Source organism: Syngnathus scovelli, chromosome 12, assembly GCF_024217435.2.
Source record: "Syngnathus scovelli strain Florida chromosome 12, RoL_Ssco_1.2, whole genome shotgun sequence".
NCBI classification, from domain to species: Eukaryota; Metazoa; Chordata; class Actinopteri; order Syngnathiformes; family Syngnathidae; genus Syngnathus; species Syngnathus scovelli.
In genome coordinates, this window is record NC_090858.1 from 3,619,523 (window position 1) to 3,635,823 (window position 16,301).

Here is a 16,301-nt window from a genome sequence, read left to right on the forward strand (position 1 = left end):
CTAACATCCCCGTTAGCTTTGCGGCGAGATAAATATCTATGCGTCTTAAACCTTGGAAGGATTGACGCTCGTGACGCCGAAAAGTTTTTTCATCCAGTGCTCCATCACGCCGAATGAGATTACCATGCAGACAAACGCTCCCGAATGCATTATTTCTCATGGCCGGGTTTGAAAAGAGCTGTTATTTATGAATGAAAAACAAAAATGAAACAACATGGCGGAAAAATGGAGCCTTTGTGGTTTTGTTGGAGAGCCCGACATTTTTTTTTTGCGTGGTGTTTTTAAAATGTTTCATTCGACTGATAAGTCACTTTGATTATTTTTGCACTTCACTTTGAATTTTACTCGCTCAATTACCGCAGATGTGAAACCATCTCGGATGTTTTTATGAAGTACTGAGCGGTCATGACTTTAATTTCAGCAACGACGTATGTTCGTTCTGGCGTTGTGAATCATTTAAATAAAGAAAAAAGCAATCTTAAAAAAAGAAAAAAATATATAAAATACTTTTTATTTTATTATGGATATTTTTTTAAGTTTCTGAGCAGCTACATATTGCATTTAATTGTGTGTTATTTTTTTGTCCTGCATGTAAAGCGTGACATGGTTGTGAAATATATTTCGATTCATCACGCTCGTTGACACGTCGGAATCTTGCATCAAATCAGGTGTAAATAAGCAATGATTATCCCGACAGGAAAGCGAGACGGGAGGGCTTTTTGAGTGATTGATAAGGGCTGTCAGTGAGCCACCAATCTGCTGAGTGATATATTTTCATAAATTTTTTTAATCCTCGAGACATCTGGACTCATTTGATGTTATTGACTGCTGCTACATTGACACATCTACAACCTCTGTAAAAATGACGGATGGATATTTGTAAACATCTCATTATATGGCTCATAAAATATATTTTCTTAAAAAGAAAAACTCGTTTTAGCTTGAGTAGCTAGTGATTTTACTGGTAGATTACAGAGCCATGCGGCGGCCATTTTGTTTGCAATACAATACGGTGCGAATGTTATTTTTGAGTTTTATTGTCTATCCACTGTGAAAACTTTTTCATTGTGCCGCAAATCCCCCCTGAGAATTCCCCATGAAGGTTCTTTTTAACCCCGTGGGTGAGAAAGAGTCCGCTCGGGGACATGTTCACGCTTGCGGTTTTATCTCTCGTCACTGTCTCCTCCGAGCTGGCCGGTCCCCTTGGCAACAGATCAGATTGGGAAAAATAAAGATGATTAAAAGATCATTTCTGTCCTTGGGTAAGAAATCGAGGTAAGAAAAACTATAAAAATGATCAGCAATCAGGAAGCACATTTAATCTTAATCCAAGTGTCACCGTTAGTGCGGCGCTTACTAATTATTAATGCCAGTGATTTATTCCGGAGACTGCGGGGCTGAGTTTAATAAAGAACTCTTCCTCATTTTTTAATAAAATTGATGTCAAGAACTTTGAATTCATAAATAACATATGATTTATGCAAGGTAGTGTAATCGAGGACAATTGCAAAATTCATCGTTTGAGTACTTAGGTGCTTTTTTTTCCCCCCCAAGAATATTATTTGGTATTTTAATTTGAAAAAAATCCAATAATCCAAAATCATTTTGGACTGAGTAGCCAATTTTGGAGCGCTTTGTGTTACAATTTTTCCTTTTTTGTGCTTTTTAGGGCACGCCGGCTAGTTTTGTACGCTACAGAGTGGACCAGGACAAGTCGCCGTACAGCGGGAGCATTTTTGATGTGGAAGAAGTCACCGGAAGGATCGTCACCAAGGTCAACCTCAATGAGGAGCCCAGCCTGACTTTTAAGGTGAGGCGAAGCCACGGCTTGAAAATGTACCAATTGTGATATCTGTTTATTGGATGACATCATTTCTCTGTGGCAGCTTGTAATGTAAAGCCATCATCCCAAGGTGACCCATCTTGTTTATATGTTGTTTGAAATGTTTCAAAACATGACATTTGGTTCTAATGAGAATGTCGAAACCGTCCCCCCTCTCTGTATCGTAAACCCAACGACGGGGCCCGTTGTAAACAAGGTGTCGTTTGTGGTTGCCGTGCAGTTGTTTGTCATCGCCTTCGACGACGGCGAGCCCGTGAAGACCAACGGCACCTTGGTGGAGATCACCGTCCTTCAGCCTTCCCGCATTCCCATCTTTACCCAGGAGGAGTACAGGTGAGCGTTCAAACGTGGGGAATGATTAACACTTCGGAGACAATCGAGCCACATTTAAGCATTTCCTCCATCGATAATTAACTCCAATCTTGGACGGTTAAAATATCGTTTGACCCAAACAAGATTGGAGATCGCCACTTTCTCCAAGAGCAGTAAAAACGGACATGCCAATTTTATTCCCCGTGTGAGGTCTTTCACATTTTATCTACCCGTATTGTTATTAAGAGGCTTTTTTTGGCTAGCTTAAGCGCCGACACAATTAAACTGTCAGAAAGGGCCAAACTCATCTATATTTCTCCGAAAGTCTCGCACGTCCAAGCGCGGTCCGACAAAAGGCTGATGTTGCAGCGACTCAGGAGGAGTCCGCCGCGCACTGATTTATAATTAAACCCACGCATGGATTATTAACACTCCATCTGAAGCGGCTTTGAAGAACGCGCTCGTTATGTGCCAGCGCCGGTTTTGACGGCTTGTAATCTACCGCCTTGCATACTCGCAGTCGGCACCTGTCGGAGGTGAATTCCCAATCGGCCCAGGCACCGCAGGGCGTATGGCAAAGTTGGCTCCGGTGGGGTTGAATGGGGGCGCTGTTTTAAGTGGATTGATTTACAGGCTGGCGTGTCAATCAGCGCAGGCAGACGAGCCGGCGTAACTGAATTTGACGTGTTATTAAGCCTCGTCAAGGCGGACCGAGACGTGACACGGCTGTCAGCGCCGTGACGGAGTTGTGCACAAATATGCTCGTTTGGTGGATTTGCTGTACGGTTAACAGTCGCTACATTAGGTACACCGTGAATGACATGACAAGTTCGACAATATTTTTTCAGCAGCATCATCGATCAACATTTGAACACATTCAGTACCAGTGACGGCTATAGACGTCATATTTTCATATGGCAGAGAATGAGTTCAATGGTCGAGTCCAGTAGCTAGCGAGTCCGCCGGGGTGGTCCACCGCGGGCTTAAACAATGGCGAGCGGCGTCGGCAGCTGGCCCCGGCTGCAAATGATGAGCCATGAAAAGCATTGGCCAGGTTGCAGGAGCTTCTCCCGTCTCTCCTGCTGAGGGTGTCCAATCTGCTCGCTCTTTTGAGAGCCGGCTCATCCCTCACCCGAGCGATTTCTGCCCAAAGAGAACCACAAATCGCTGTGTAAATGTCCAGAGAAGCCTCACGTCTGTCAGCACGGCGGCAGGCAGTAAGTTCTATGAGCAATCAGGTAAGTTACGCCTGCAGCTCGGGGCCACGCAATCAAAACGGCTCTGCTGGGTTTTGGCCGGCTTAATGATTTCTGCCCTGGCTTTACGGTCGCTCCCGTCCATCTGTCAGAGGGAAATGAGAGCCTCCCAGTCGTTGTTGGCTACAAAATATGGCGCCCGATGCTGTTTATGCCGTTCGTTGCGGCGCTTTTCAGATCATGGCAACGTGAGCTGTTTATGGAAGCAGCTCATAAAGGAACGATCAAGTGGCTGGGTATTTCTAATCGGGTCATGATTTTTAGGAGACAAAGGTAAAGCCGCTTGTTTAAGGAGAGATGGCACCGATTTGTTTACATGTACAAATGAAAAAATGGCCGCCGTGCAAATCCAGGCAAGGATAAATTTGATATATTTATATATCAACGTACTTGTCCATGTCTATCTAAATATATATCTATATTATTTTTAATGTTCTTTCCTTTTTGCTTCCATGTTTGATATAGTCTACATGTTTTTTTTCACAATTACTGTATAGTGGCCTAGAATTACGTAAGATAGAATGCTTGGAAAAAAAAAAAAATCATATTACACAGCTTTCTTTTGACAATTGGAGAAAAAATATCCAAAGGTGTCTTCATAAATGGCCACTAACATTCCATCGTCGAAATATAAAAAGGATATAGAACACTTAACACCCACTTGTGACACTCTGCTTTAAATTAGTCTTGTTCTGTCCATCTTGTCTAAGTGGCAAAGTATGGCTTTTGTTGCCATGACGACCAGGCGGGGAGCTAAAAGCATTGACAGCGCGCTGGCAACTTAGTCGTGAATGTCACATCACTTTTTCCGAGTTGTTTGAAACTTGTGGAAACTGTGAGTAACCATTTTGCGTCCAAACTATAAATGAACGAGGCCTTCGCAAAGCGACTTTAACCACATGGCTTAAAAGGGACCATTAAATTTGACCGAAGTTAAATTTTGTGGGGCGCAAGTGCACAAGTGATTGTTGAAAGACACGTTTTGAGAAACAGGAAGACGAGACAAGATTTACTTGGCTGTTTAATTTCACGCTTGATGCATGGCCAAGTAGCCATTTAAAAGCAGCCTTATTTAATTTCTTCACTTTGACACTACCGTAATTTCCGGACTATAAGCCGCGGCTTTTTTCCAAAATTTTGAACCCTGCGGCTTATAGTCAGGTGCGGCTTATATAAGATTTTTTTCGTGATTTTTGTGATGACTTGATCACTTTTATACACTCGTAAAAAGGTTGTGGACCACTGTTGTGCGGTATCTTGAAGAGAAAACAACAACAAAAATACTATTTTAAAACACTACTATGGCTGCTGCTTATTCTGGCTGTGTTGTTTGTGACTATTATGAGCTTTAGTAGGAATGCACACTAGGTTACCTGCGTCAAAGGGCTCTAAACCCTTTCTCTTACTCTGCCATGTGACTCAGAGTGGCGCTGTTTGGACCATCTGCATTGTATTGAAACCCAATCAATCAGCATTTAAATTCAATTCTTCTGAAATTTTGCTCACCAAAAACAAGTTGTAATGAATGTGAACTTTTAATGCATTTTATTCAGAAGGTTACTTTGAACCCTGAGGCTTAAATGGCGGCGCGGCGTATTTATGGATTTTTACGGCTTTCTGTGTACTGTCTTTCTTTGTAAAAAACTCATGTGCACGTGCGGCTTATAGTCCGGTGCGGCTTATGTAAGAAAAAAACTAAAATATCCCTGAATTTTAGCTGGTGCGGCTTATAGTCCGGTGCGGCTTATAGTCCGGAAATTACGGTATATGAAAACATTTCAGAATTGAGGATGGCCGTTTCTCAAGAATCAAACAATTTTCTGGCATCTTCTCTTGGTGGCCAAATTACAAAATAAAACTCTTGTTGAATCAAAACAGAATGACAGTAGAGCATAAGTAGCAGATAATTAAATGTCCAGTAAAACATTCTTGCCGGCAAGCTCATTGCACACAAAATGGAAAAGACATTTTGCCGTACCACTTCTTATTATTTCCAAAAGTCCAAATCCTCTGATCTCAGCCTCTCAAATGTGCATGTGAAACAAATCCTCAAGAAGGTGCAGATCAAAAATCAAACCTAACACTTTTTTGGACGATAAAGTAAAGCAACATAGAAAAAAAAAGTATTTGAATATAAATGCATTTGTGAGCTTTGTTGCCAGAAGAGTGCCCAATTTATGTCAGCGACACCTCCGGCAGGATTCAGCTTGTTATAGAGAGAATAATCTTTCCCCGCGGGTGAGGCCTCCAGGTGGCAAATGATTTAGTCGGCCGCTCAACAACGCGCAGGCCTCCGCCGTGTCTGTTTGTGCGATGTCACACTGCATCGCTGTCCGGGACGCTCCTCCACTTTGCCAGGATGACTCAGTAGTTCATAATGATGATGATATCCATGTTATGTGCGGGCAAACAGGGCTGCACAGCACTGTTGTTTTCGGCAGCCATTTTAGTTTTCGGAGCAAAAATCCAATCGCTAATGATTAGCCCTTTTCTCAAGATTTTTGAAAATATCAAGGTCTGTGCTAAGGCTTTGTTTCTTTCTTCTGCACATCAACAGGTCTACAATAAATTTGTCTTTGTGTTTTAGCGGTTACAACAAAACTATGAACTCATCAAATGACGTTAGCACAACTAACATTAGCTTGTTGCTAACTAGAAAAACTTAAGTTACGAGGAGATTTATGACGAGCTGGTTGTTGCGTAATATATGAAATAACCAGACGTGTTGTTCAAGAGTCTTAAAACTGCCAGAGCCAATAAACTACTTTTAAAAAAAACTTTGAAAACATTTTTATGATGATTGCGGACTAATTGAAACTTGTTTTATAGCCTACTGGCCACATTTAGTGATTGAGGGCAGTTAAATATGATCGATATGGTCTTAAAAAACGATTTAGAAAAGTCGTCAATTAGTCTCTCTCAAACCTGCAGATACCTTGATTACTTTTTCATAGAGAATGTGAATTTTTTGAGGGATGTATTTTCAGTTTTTACATTTTGATCAAATTTCTCCCTTCATTTCCCCTCTGCTTCTCTTCTATGCTGTCCAAAGATTTACATGTTCCAGAACTCCCAACTACTCATATCCAATCCAATCATTTAAAAAGTCCATTTTCCAGATTATGCCCCCTTTAAAAAGCTGACGTATGTTGCTTTTCGTGCACATGCAGCAAAATTGCAACCTTTTTTTGCACTAATATTCATCACAATAAAATCAGTCATAAATTATTCCAAATTCTGTGCTAAAATATGCATAGCTAGGATTATAACAACATAGCAAAACTCATTTCCGTTTGCTACCACAGATGTCATCCAAGTTTTGTGGAGGTATCGCATTTATCTTCATTTAACTCACCCAAAGAGGCAATTAATAATATTTTACTATAATAAGTAATTTATACGATAGAGAAGGTGATAGAATCATATTCCCAATTGATTTTATGCACACCTACTCTATTATTCATCTCCTAACTCCCACATATCAATATATAAGATTATTACATTTTCCTCTAATTATGTTCATTCTTCTTCTTTTTATGTATTTGGGAGGCCGGAATGTGTGGCGGCAGGTTCTCAAGCCCAAAAAAAAGGGCATAGATGGCCAAAATTAATTATGTTCCTTTTTGTCTGCTTTTGCAGCTTCTCTTTTCTTGCCATTATGCTAAAAAAATCTTTTATGAAGTTAAATTAATGCGCATGGTAATTAAGAGCCATGACATCAAGCTGTGAACAAAGTCAGAATTATTTTTGCCGCTTCTGACAGAGTTCCACAAATATATAAAATTAAAATAAATAAATGGGTGCTGCTTGTTTGGATTGGCTGTTTCCAGCTGTCAATCACAGTCTCAATCATCTGGCCCCCCTTTTTGCCCCGCCCCCACAGTTTGTCCTCCAGCCATGAGAAATTACTACATAATTGAGTGTAATATTTTATTAGCGCCAACACTACACCAGTTTTTTTTTTTTTTTAAAGGTCAATGTGCTAATTGAGGTGCATGTGGCGTAGCTATTGGTAGCGTGGGCGCTATAAAGCCATTTATTTGTTTTCCTTGATATTCACTTTAAGGGCCACTCACGCGTAAGAAAATCCAGTGCATGGATGTGTCTTAACTATAACGATTTTCTCGCCACCACTACTGTCAAAGCTTACTCGAAAACAAACGCGCTACGCTAACAACAAGACTCGAGCCAATTAGCATGCATGTGTCATGCCCGAGTAGCCTCCTGGACCAAAGTGTACCCTCGTCATTCTACTCATGTGCTGAACTGTCTCACTTGTGAGGCGGCAGACTGTACTACCACACACGGACCTTGAACTGATATTGAATAAATGCTCGAACAAGCTTTCCATAGTCGTTTTGCTAAAAGCCTCTATCGGGGGAATACAAATGAAGAAAAACACCATGACTACTCCTCGATTTCAAACATCCTATTGTTCCTCCAAATACAAAACATGATCATTGCATTAACACCCCTCCGTGCAATCGAGGTCTGACTCAAAAGGTAATCTAGGGATTCATCGTTTGGTATAATCGTGTTTATGTAACGTAGTTAGCTTCACGCCGCTCCTGTTGATGTAGCATTATGCGTCCTCATCATGAATCGCGTGTAAATGCAAATCGTAGCTTTCGTGCCGCTCTGGCATTCTGCTGCAATGGAATTGTGCGAGGAACATTTTGTATTATGTATATCCTCATTGTATAATATTTATTATTTATTATACATTCTTTATCCTCAGCGTAGAATGACTGTGGCTCCTTCTACTGTAGCTCTCGAAAGCTGTGCTGTACTGCCCCCAGCTGGTGAAGATGTGTGCTTCACAAGGAGCAGCACAATGTTAAATTGAAGCAAAAAAAAAAAAAATACTAATATGTCATTCTGTGCTTTTACAAAGAACATTACAGTGCTATTGTTCTCATTAAAAAACACATTTTTCTCGGGGTTTCAGATACGTGCACTCTGAGCACGACCCCAGAATGCATGAAACTCCCAAAGGAACCTATATTGCTCTCTCGTAAATTATTTTCATGTTATTCCCTATAAAAAATACATTCTCGTAGGAATCACAAAGATGTAGTCATCCTAGAGTGCAGGCGCTGTGCAAACATGCCTCCCACCTTCTCCTCTATGACTTTCTGCTGTCAGTTTTGATTGAATGAGCCGGAATCTTTTCTTTTTTTCCCCTCGTTCTCCGAATAAACGCGATGACACCGTAGCAGGCTGCCATAACAACAAACCCGTTAGCGGCGATGCAGCTCGACAGTCGTTGAAATCGGCTGCTTCTTGCCGTAATGACTTCAACGCGGCGGATCACATTAGCGAGGCCATACGTGCACAATGATGTGGAGCAGGGAGGCTTGACACTCTAACGCTCACTACCCCCCCCCCCCCCCCCCCCCCCCACCCCCATCCCCCGAAGTTTATACGCCTCTGCCTCGTCTCGTAAGCGTCACGCCGCCATCGGGCCTGAGGCGGGCGCACCGGCTGACACCTGTGTGCCGCCCGCGCTTCTCGTGGCATGTCGCGTTGACACCGGGACTCTCTGCTGCCTCCTGTTGACACGTCTTACCCCTCCCTGTACATAATAAGTGGGTGGGTGTGTATGTGTGGCTTATTTTTATTTTTACTCATTTGAAAATGAAAGCAATGAAAACTAACTTGGGTCTAGCGTAATTATATTGAAGTCTGCCTTTGGAATTGCAGTCGTAACTCATGTTTAGTGGTTAAGGGGCACATTGGGAAGTGCCCCACCAGAACAAAAACAACTCATTTTGATTTAATTTAATACCGATATTACACTATTATTATGACTTACCAAATGTATGAGTTTTCGGGGTTAAGTATTCTTCTTTTGTTGTTTTTAAAGTGGTAAATTCATCCAAACAATTTCTTGTAATTCTTTTTTCACAGTTAAAGATTAATTCTGTCGATACAATGTTGAGGCCTTGAATATTAATAATAAAAAAGATTTCTTTTTCCTTTGCACTTCAGTGCATTGCTGCTGAGGAAATATTTAAATGAATTCCACAGTTTTTTTGTGTCACCATTTTCATGACAGTAAAACTCTCCACACGAGTCTACATCAGCTCGCTTTCTGTCCTGCAACAGCAAATGATTTTCTCATCCCCCCCATTGTCACATATGTAACATCTTTCGCTTAATCTCTATACCTGGACCCGTCTATTGGTATTTCTCCGCAGCTTAAAACGACTTTGTCAGGATGCGATAACAGCTTTGCCGTGGTAGCACACCAAGGCTCGCTATACGCTTCTCATATCCTGTCAAAGAAGAGCAAATGGGGTAAGAAAGTGTCATTTGGTCAGCACCCCTCGCTCTGGAGATTATATTGTGTTGCCGCGATGATGAGAACGCTTCCCGCCGAGAGATTCTGGGAACACGTTTGTCATCGGCTCCCCCAGCCAAGCAATCTAAAGCGAGCACGGCGGCTGCCCATCTAATCTCGGCCTTTGTTAAAGCTCCCTACTTTTACCCAATTTGACTGCCTTCAAAAACATGACGCAGGAGAGTATCGCGTCGAAGAAATGCTGTGAGACATTTGAGCGAGACTCGCGCTCTCCTCGAGCGAATCCCCGGTGCACTTTACCAAACACGGTTATTTTTAACTCCGATCAATCAGGTAGCAGCCACCAAAAACGATTTAATTGTCACCTCGCCGCCACGCTGCTTTGTCAAAGACGGATGGAGAGTGAGCGCCTGCGACACTGCATAATTTGGCCGAAGATGCTTGGACTTGAGTTTAAAACACAATAAGCATTGAAGGAAATTTACTTCTTCACTACTGTGGCTTAAAATCACACGCGGAATTAAAAGTTTTATATTTTCTTGTATCGATTCGGCTCCCGACTTCAAATCACATTCATTATCGGCTCAATCAAAAGCAATAAGTACAAACATATAACTAAACCTTTTAAAAAGGAGTTGTTGTTTTTTTTCTCCTGATGACTCCGCTAATGGCCAGGCTCGACTTTTAGCCGCCGAGGTGTGTAATCAAACACAACTGAGATGATTGTTGCCGCTCACCACACACAAATTACAGGTGCCATAAATAGTCACCGATGGCGGCGGCCATGCGGGCGGCGTGTGTGCCTCAAGTGCTGATTCCAGCCCATCACGTCGTCTCGCCGCTCCGACACCTCGTCGTGCCACTGATTTGTGTCTTCTCATCTCAACCGCTCGTTTCGATTCTGTTATTCAAACGGTGCGTTAGAAGTTTGAGATGCCACATAATGTGGAAAATAGACTTTTGGATTGTTAATAGTAGCACGTCCAGAGTGTCTCTCCAATTGTCAAGTGTGAAATTGACCAGTTTATTGATCAGTTAGTGATCCAATCACACCACAAAAAGTTTTAGCGGGGGTCACAAAAGATATTTTTTGAGTCCCATGCAAAATGGCGGAATTTCAACCCAAGTGTTTTGCATGTGTTCTTAATTTTTTGACCAAACCATAACAGACAAACTCTTTTGTGCTGCCACACAATGTCTCGTGTTTCCAGATTTAACCAACACGTTACGCTGAATGAATGATCGTCATCTCGATTTTGCGCTCAGGGTTGATTATTTTACCGCTTGGGCGTTTACGCAAGGCTTCACCGAAAACCAATTTCCAACTAAAAGGAATACGGTGTACAGAAAAAAGACACAGGTGTTAAAAAAAAAGTACATAAATGATTTTTCTGTGGTGCTCAGCCAAGTACAAAACGTCGTCTTTTAGACAGTTGGCAAGTGGAACAGCCGCAATGTGTGTATACCTAGTTTTCATAACAAAAAGAAAGTCATCACAAAAGTTGGAAAACAATCTATCCATCCTGGAGACTCAGAGAGGCGAACCCCCTGCAAGGACACGGCAGTGAATAATGCGAAAGGCCCAGAAGAATCATACAGCAGACAGTTTGGATCACCCCGTGCTGGCAAATGACTGATATTGATGTGCGGGCAGAATGTATTGCGCCGCTATTGGCATGTGAATAATGTGCTGTTTGGCTAATATAAACGACTTCCATTTCCCGCTCGTTGCTCCGCCGGGCCTTGTCGCTGAGTAATTGCCGCTTGGGTTGGCGTCCAGGGACAGGAAGCGGTGACACGATCTCCTGTGATGATGGTAGACGCTTTATGAATGTTGCCTTGACATGATGAGATGACGTTAGAAATAAGCCTAGACATGACTGTGATTAAATGTGCCCTCACAATTTAAATTGCTTGACTGATCAAAATCATTTTGATGTATTCAATTCAAATTATCACATTTTCTATATACGTCTGACTTCCCTCGCCATCTCTTTCGACGGTGTGGAAGTTGTGTTAAACATAAATTATGTAAATCAGATGCTAAGGATGCTAAGCGCTAATTGTTGTCCTCAAACTAACTATCTTATAACTAATGTTATACTGTACTATATTGGACAAAACACTAAAATTGTTAAAAAAATTATACTCAAATTTACTTTCATATCCAGAAAATATGTTGCAGTTGTACAAAAGTAAACTTACATTCAATACAAGATGTGACAAGGAAGCTAAAATACCCGCTAACTGTGCTAATCTGTGTTAGGAGGTAACCTGGCTGGTCCACCAATGGCGGAAACTTTATTCTAACAAAAAACTACTTTGTAATCTTAAAATATGTATGTTGTAAAGAAATTAATGTAACATTTCATAAAAGATGTGACAAGGAAGCTAAGCTAACACCCATTATGGCTAACTTATCTGCGTTATGGGGTGTCCTGTTTGGTCTGCCGATCTTATCTACAGACGACGGCAAGATGTTTTAATTAATTCTGTCTTCCATCATTGGATATGACAGTAGTCAGATTAATGGAACCTTCATGTTCCATTTCATTAAGAAGAAAGGCATGTCATGTCAGCCATATATTTTCGGCAATGCAAACAGGAGGAAGACCTTCCCGTATGTTGCTCATGAAGAAGCAGGTCCATTCTCAGCTGAATTTGTGCCATCAGTGTGATTAACATTGAAGCCAGTTTTAGATTTCCTTCACACCGGGACGATCATCTGGGAGTTAGCCCTGATAAATGTTGAAAAAGGTGTAATTAGCGTTTGCTGGCTGGGGGATATTTTTTTCATACGTTCATCCAAACCTTCCTCCTAAACATCCCACCTGACCTGCCTTTTATAGCTGCATCTGCTTCATGCTATTTTATTTATTTATTTTTATCCCAGGCTGCATCTCCTTGGAGAGAACCAGCAGCCAGCTCCATATGCAAACTCAAAGTGCTTTTGTTGCAATAACTGAACAATAATTTATGTTTTCCCCAAAGTCTCTTATGTACTTGAAAAGGAAACTAATGCTCATTTATGTATTACCGGTAAGAGGAAACCTCTGTATCATCAATTATTGTACTGTTGTTGCTCTTATTTAAAAAAAAAAGACATTTAAGGCATATTTCACTCAAAAAACACAGTTTAGAAAATATAAAATAATATATAAACAAGTTATAAAATAGATACAGAATACTGTAAATAATATTAATGAATATACATCATACTCTAAAGTAAAAAAAAAAGTACATTTTTATTGAGGGACAAAATGGACCACATTTCGTCAAACTTTTTTTAAAATTTTTTATTTTTTACTAGTACTTCTTGTTTACTCAAAATACATCCAAGAAAGATGAAATTGCCAAAGTTATGTTTGTGCCAAGCGTAATCTTTGATGCTTTTTGAAACCTCTCCTCCATGAATCAAAACTGAAATCTTTTTCTTCTTTTCAAGGCATCATCGATCCCCGAAGTCTCCTCCTAATTCATCTTGCCGTTGACGTCTCTTCGCAGGTTCCCGCCCGTTAGCGAGCTGGCGCCGGTGGGTACGCCATTGGGGAGCATTCTCGCCGCCGCTATCAACCAGACCATCTACTACTCCATCGTGGCAGGAAATGATTTAGGTATATTTCCATCGGCGCTGTCTTTGCTCGCAAACAGCCCGTGACAATAGACGCATAAACATTTGGTTTCAAATACCTCGGTGCCAGTGTGGCCACAAAGCGAGAACACGCCACGGAAAAGCTTGAAAGAAATATGTTAGTGAGAAGTCGCTTGATCTGTATTTTCAGTGCACACCGGGGGCATTTCAAATTCAAGTTCCTCCTGATATCATGTCAGCAGATACTTGGCTCAGCTTTTAGTGGGTTGCCAGTTGTAAAATTAGAATTGACAATACTGTAAAAAAAAAAAAACATGCAACTTCTTTAAACTCTTATTGGGTGAGAAATGCAGGAAAGGCAGTTTTCGCAACAGAAAAATATTTATTCGAGGTTTATTGAAAAATAACCCATTTTATTATTTATTATTTCATTTTATTATTTTAGTATTATCTATTATTTTATTAATATTAGCTATTATTATTTTACTATGTTGTGATTTTTATTGACAATTTGAAACAATTTCCAAGGCACTCTTTTGGTCTCGTAAAAAATGCATCAATGCAAAAATATTTATTCGAGGTTTATTGAAAAAGAACCCATTTTATTAATTATTTAATTTTATTATTTTAGTATTATCTATTATTTTATTAATATTATCTATTATCATTTTATTATGTTGTGATTTTTATTGACAATTTGAAACAATTTCCAAGGCACTCTTTTGGTCTCGTAAAAAATGCATCAATGCTCGCCCCGCCTCACCCCCCCCCCCCCCCCCCCCCCCCCTTGCCTGCGGGCCACTGTCGAGTAAGTTGACAACACGATGACAAGCGAACAGTCTCTAATGGCTGAGGCGTGGGCCGCCAGTAAAAAAATAACGTGCTTTGCCATAAAAGATGGACGTCATTTTCTTTCCTGCGTTGTCACTCAAGCCCAGCCGACTGTTTGAATGACAAAGTCACGGCAGCGGAGAGCCTTTCGTAACGGGAAAGCATTACACATTCATTTCGAATTTTGTATGAAATATTAAACGGCATCCAAGTAGCAGATGGTGGCGACTCCGTAAGTTGCAGATGCGTTGCAGTATTGTTTGTCCTTTCTCCGGCCCGGGGTGGAACAGACAGCGGTGACATGTTTGCAAACCCGCAGCACTTGCTTGTCACACTCCTTGGCAAAATCGGCGCCGCTTAATTAGTCCCTGAGAGAGCAGACGACCCGGCAGGTGCAGATTTACTGCAGTTTTTTTACGTAGCGAGTATGAGAAGGCAAAATGAACGTAGCTATTTTCATCACATGCAAAGTACTTTCCTTTTTCCCTCCCTTTTGTTTTTTTTTTCTCGCCCGGTTTTGTTGTTGTCCGTTCCAGTCCATCTCACACCCCCGCCGCTTTTTTGTTTCCTCGCAGGTCACTTTCGTGTGGATAACAAAACGGGCGTCATCTCAACCGCAAAGCCGCTGGACTACGAAAACGTGACCAGCTACGTCTTGAGGGTGCAGGCCGACTCGCTGCTGGTTGTCATGTCCAACTTGCGTGTGCCTTCTAAAAGTAAGTAAAGAAGCTTGGATACAACTTGAGATCATAATTGTCATTTTGTGAAGCAATAAAATTAATTAAGCCTGATTTGATCCAACCTTCGAGAAGCTAAAAAAAAAAAACTCAGGCATTTATGTTATTAGGCCAACAATCTTTCTAGAAATATTTGTGACATATGAAACGCATCAAATTGTCAAACCGCTACGGCAAGTGCAGAAGTTCAACAGTCTAACAATAAGTCGCTCACGCGTGTCATGTGACATCTTTTGATCGTCAGTGACAAGCGACAGCTCGCCCCTCGGCGATTTGCGTGGGAAGCTCATGTCGCAGTCACACCAATCGCAGAAGAGCTAAATTAATTATTTGCTCAAAAAAAAAAAAAACAGCCGAGAGCAATTGAACCAAAATAGGAAACGGAAGTTTGCTTAACGGTAACATCAGGTGGACATTTTCTTATTTTCTCACATTAAAATTGGAATTCTACGTGGATATTCCCAATTACATGGCAGCGCAATCTTTTTTTTTTTTTTTTTTTTTTTTTTTTTGGCGCTAACCTGCCAAATTTGATCAAATAGCATCGCGCCTTACACAAATGCAAATGACGGCTGACGGATAGACTCTCCGGCATGATTACCTGTTCTGATTCCGTTTGCTTCAAGCTAACCAGTTTAGGCAGACAAATCACATATTTGACACAACTTTTTTCTTTTTTTTTTCTCATCCACTCTTGAAAAGCAGCTTTTATGATCACTTGTCAGCCGGTTGCATTTGCTCACCCACTATGCATACATATTGGCTCATTTAGAATTTGGAAGCTCGGCTCGGCATTCAAATTGTGAATTTTGACTCCTCGTCTGGCTTGTTTACTTCCTTCCCGTCAATTGTCAACGTTGACTTTACCTTCGAACGTCGAACTCTAAACCGCCGGTTTGCTGAGGAAAGCTTCTAACGAAGGAAACGTTTCGCCGATGAATTATCGATGACCTAGCGTATGTCGCGTCTCTCAAATGCTAATCGCGGGCGTTCCAGCCGCGTGATCCGTTCGCTCGTCTCTCATCTGACAAGAGTCAAAGTTAAAGGCTTTTCGCCATCGAGATATGTTGGCTGACATTTCGTCCTCTTTTGGCAAGGCACCATCAAACGGCCGTATTAATACAATCATGATCAGACGTCTTTCTCCTTGCGAGTTGAAACGAGATGTTTTTTTCCTCTCTGCCCCCTTTTAGTGAGATGATTCAAACGAGTGACTCTTCTTGTCTGTCAACGAACACGGGGAGAACCGAAATAACTCGGTTAGACCCGACTGAAAGTAGAATTTCAAGAGGCGTGTCAACATGGTCGGTGTACTCGAGGCACTGCTGGATTCAATTAAGTCGTTTTTCGGCTCAATATAGGGAAAAACCAAACGGTGCATCGTTCCCAGACCGAATCCCGGCGAGGGCAGGTTGGAAATTGTCGA

The 16,301-nt window shown here is 41.3% G+C and overlaps 1 protein-coding gene across 2 annotated transcripts in view; it reads left to right on the forward strand.

The window, feature by feature from the left end:
• The window catches only part of LOC125979042 (protocadherin-15), a 106,365-nt gene that overhangs the window by 74,672 nt on the left and 15,392 nt on the right, over positions 1–16,301 (forward strand). For both annotated transcript variants that reach the window (XM_049737083.2, XM_068652471.1), the window contains 4 exons: positions 1,670–1,810; positions 2,064–2,176; positions 13,220–13,329; positions 14,714–14,854. In XM_049737083.2, coding sequence (XP_049593040.1) covers positions 1,670–1,810; positions 2,064–2,176; positions 13,220–13,329; positions 14,714–14,854 — 505 coding nt within the window. The remainder of the gene's footprint in view (positions 1–1,669; positions 1,811–2,063; positions 2,177–13,219; positions 13,330–14,713; positions 14,855–16,301) is intronic.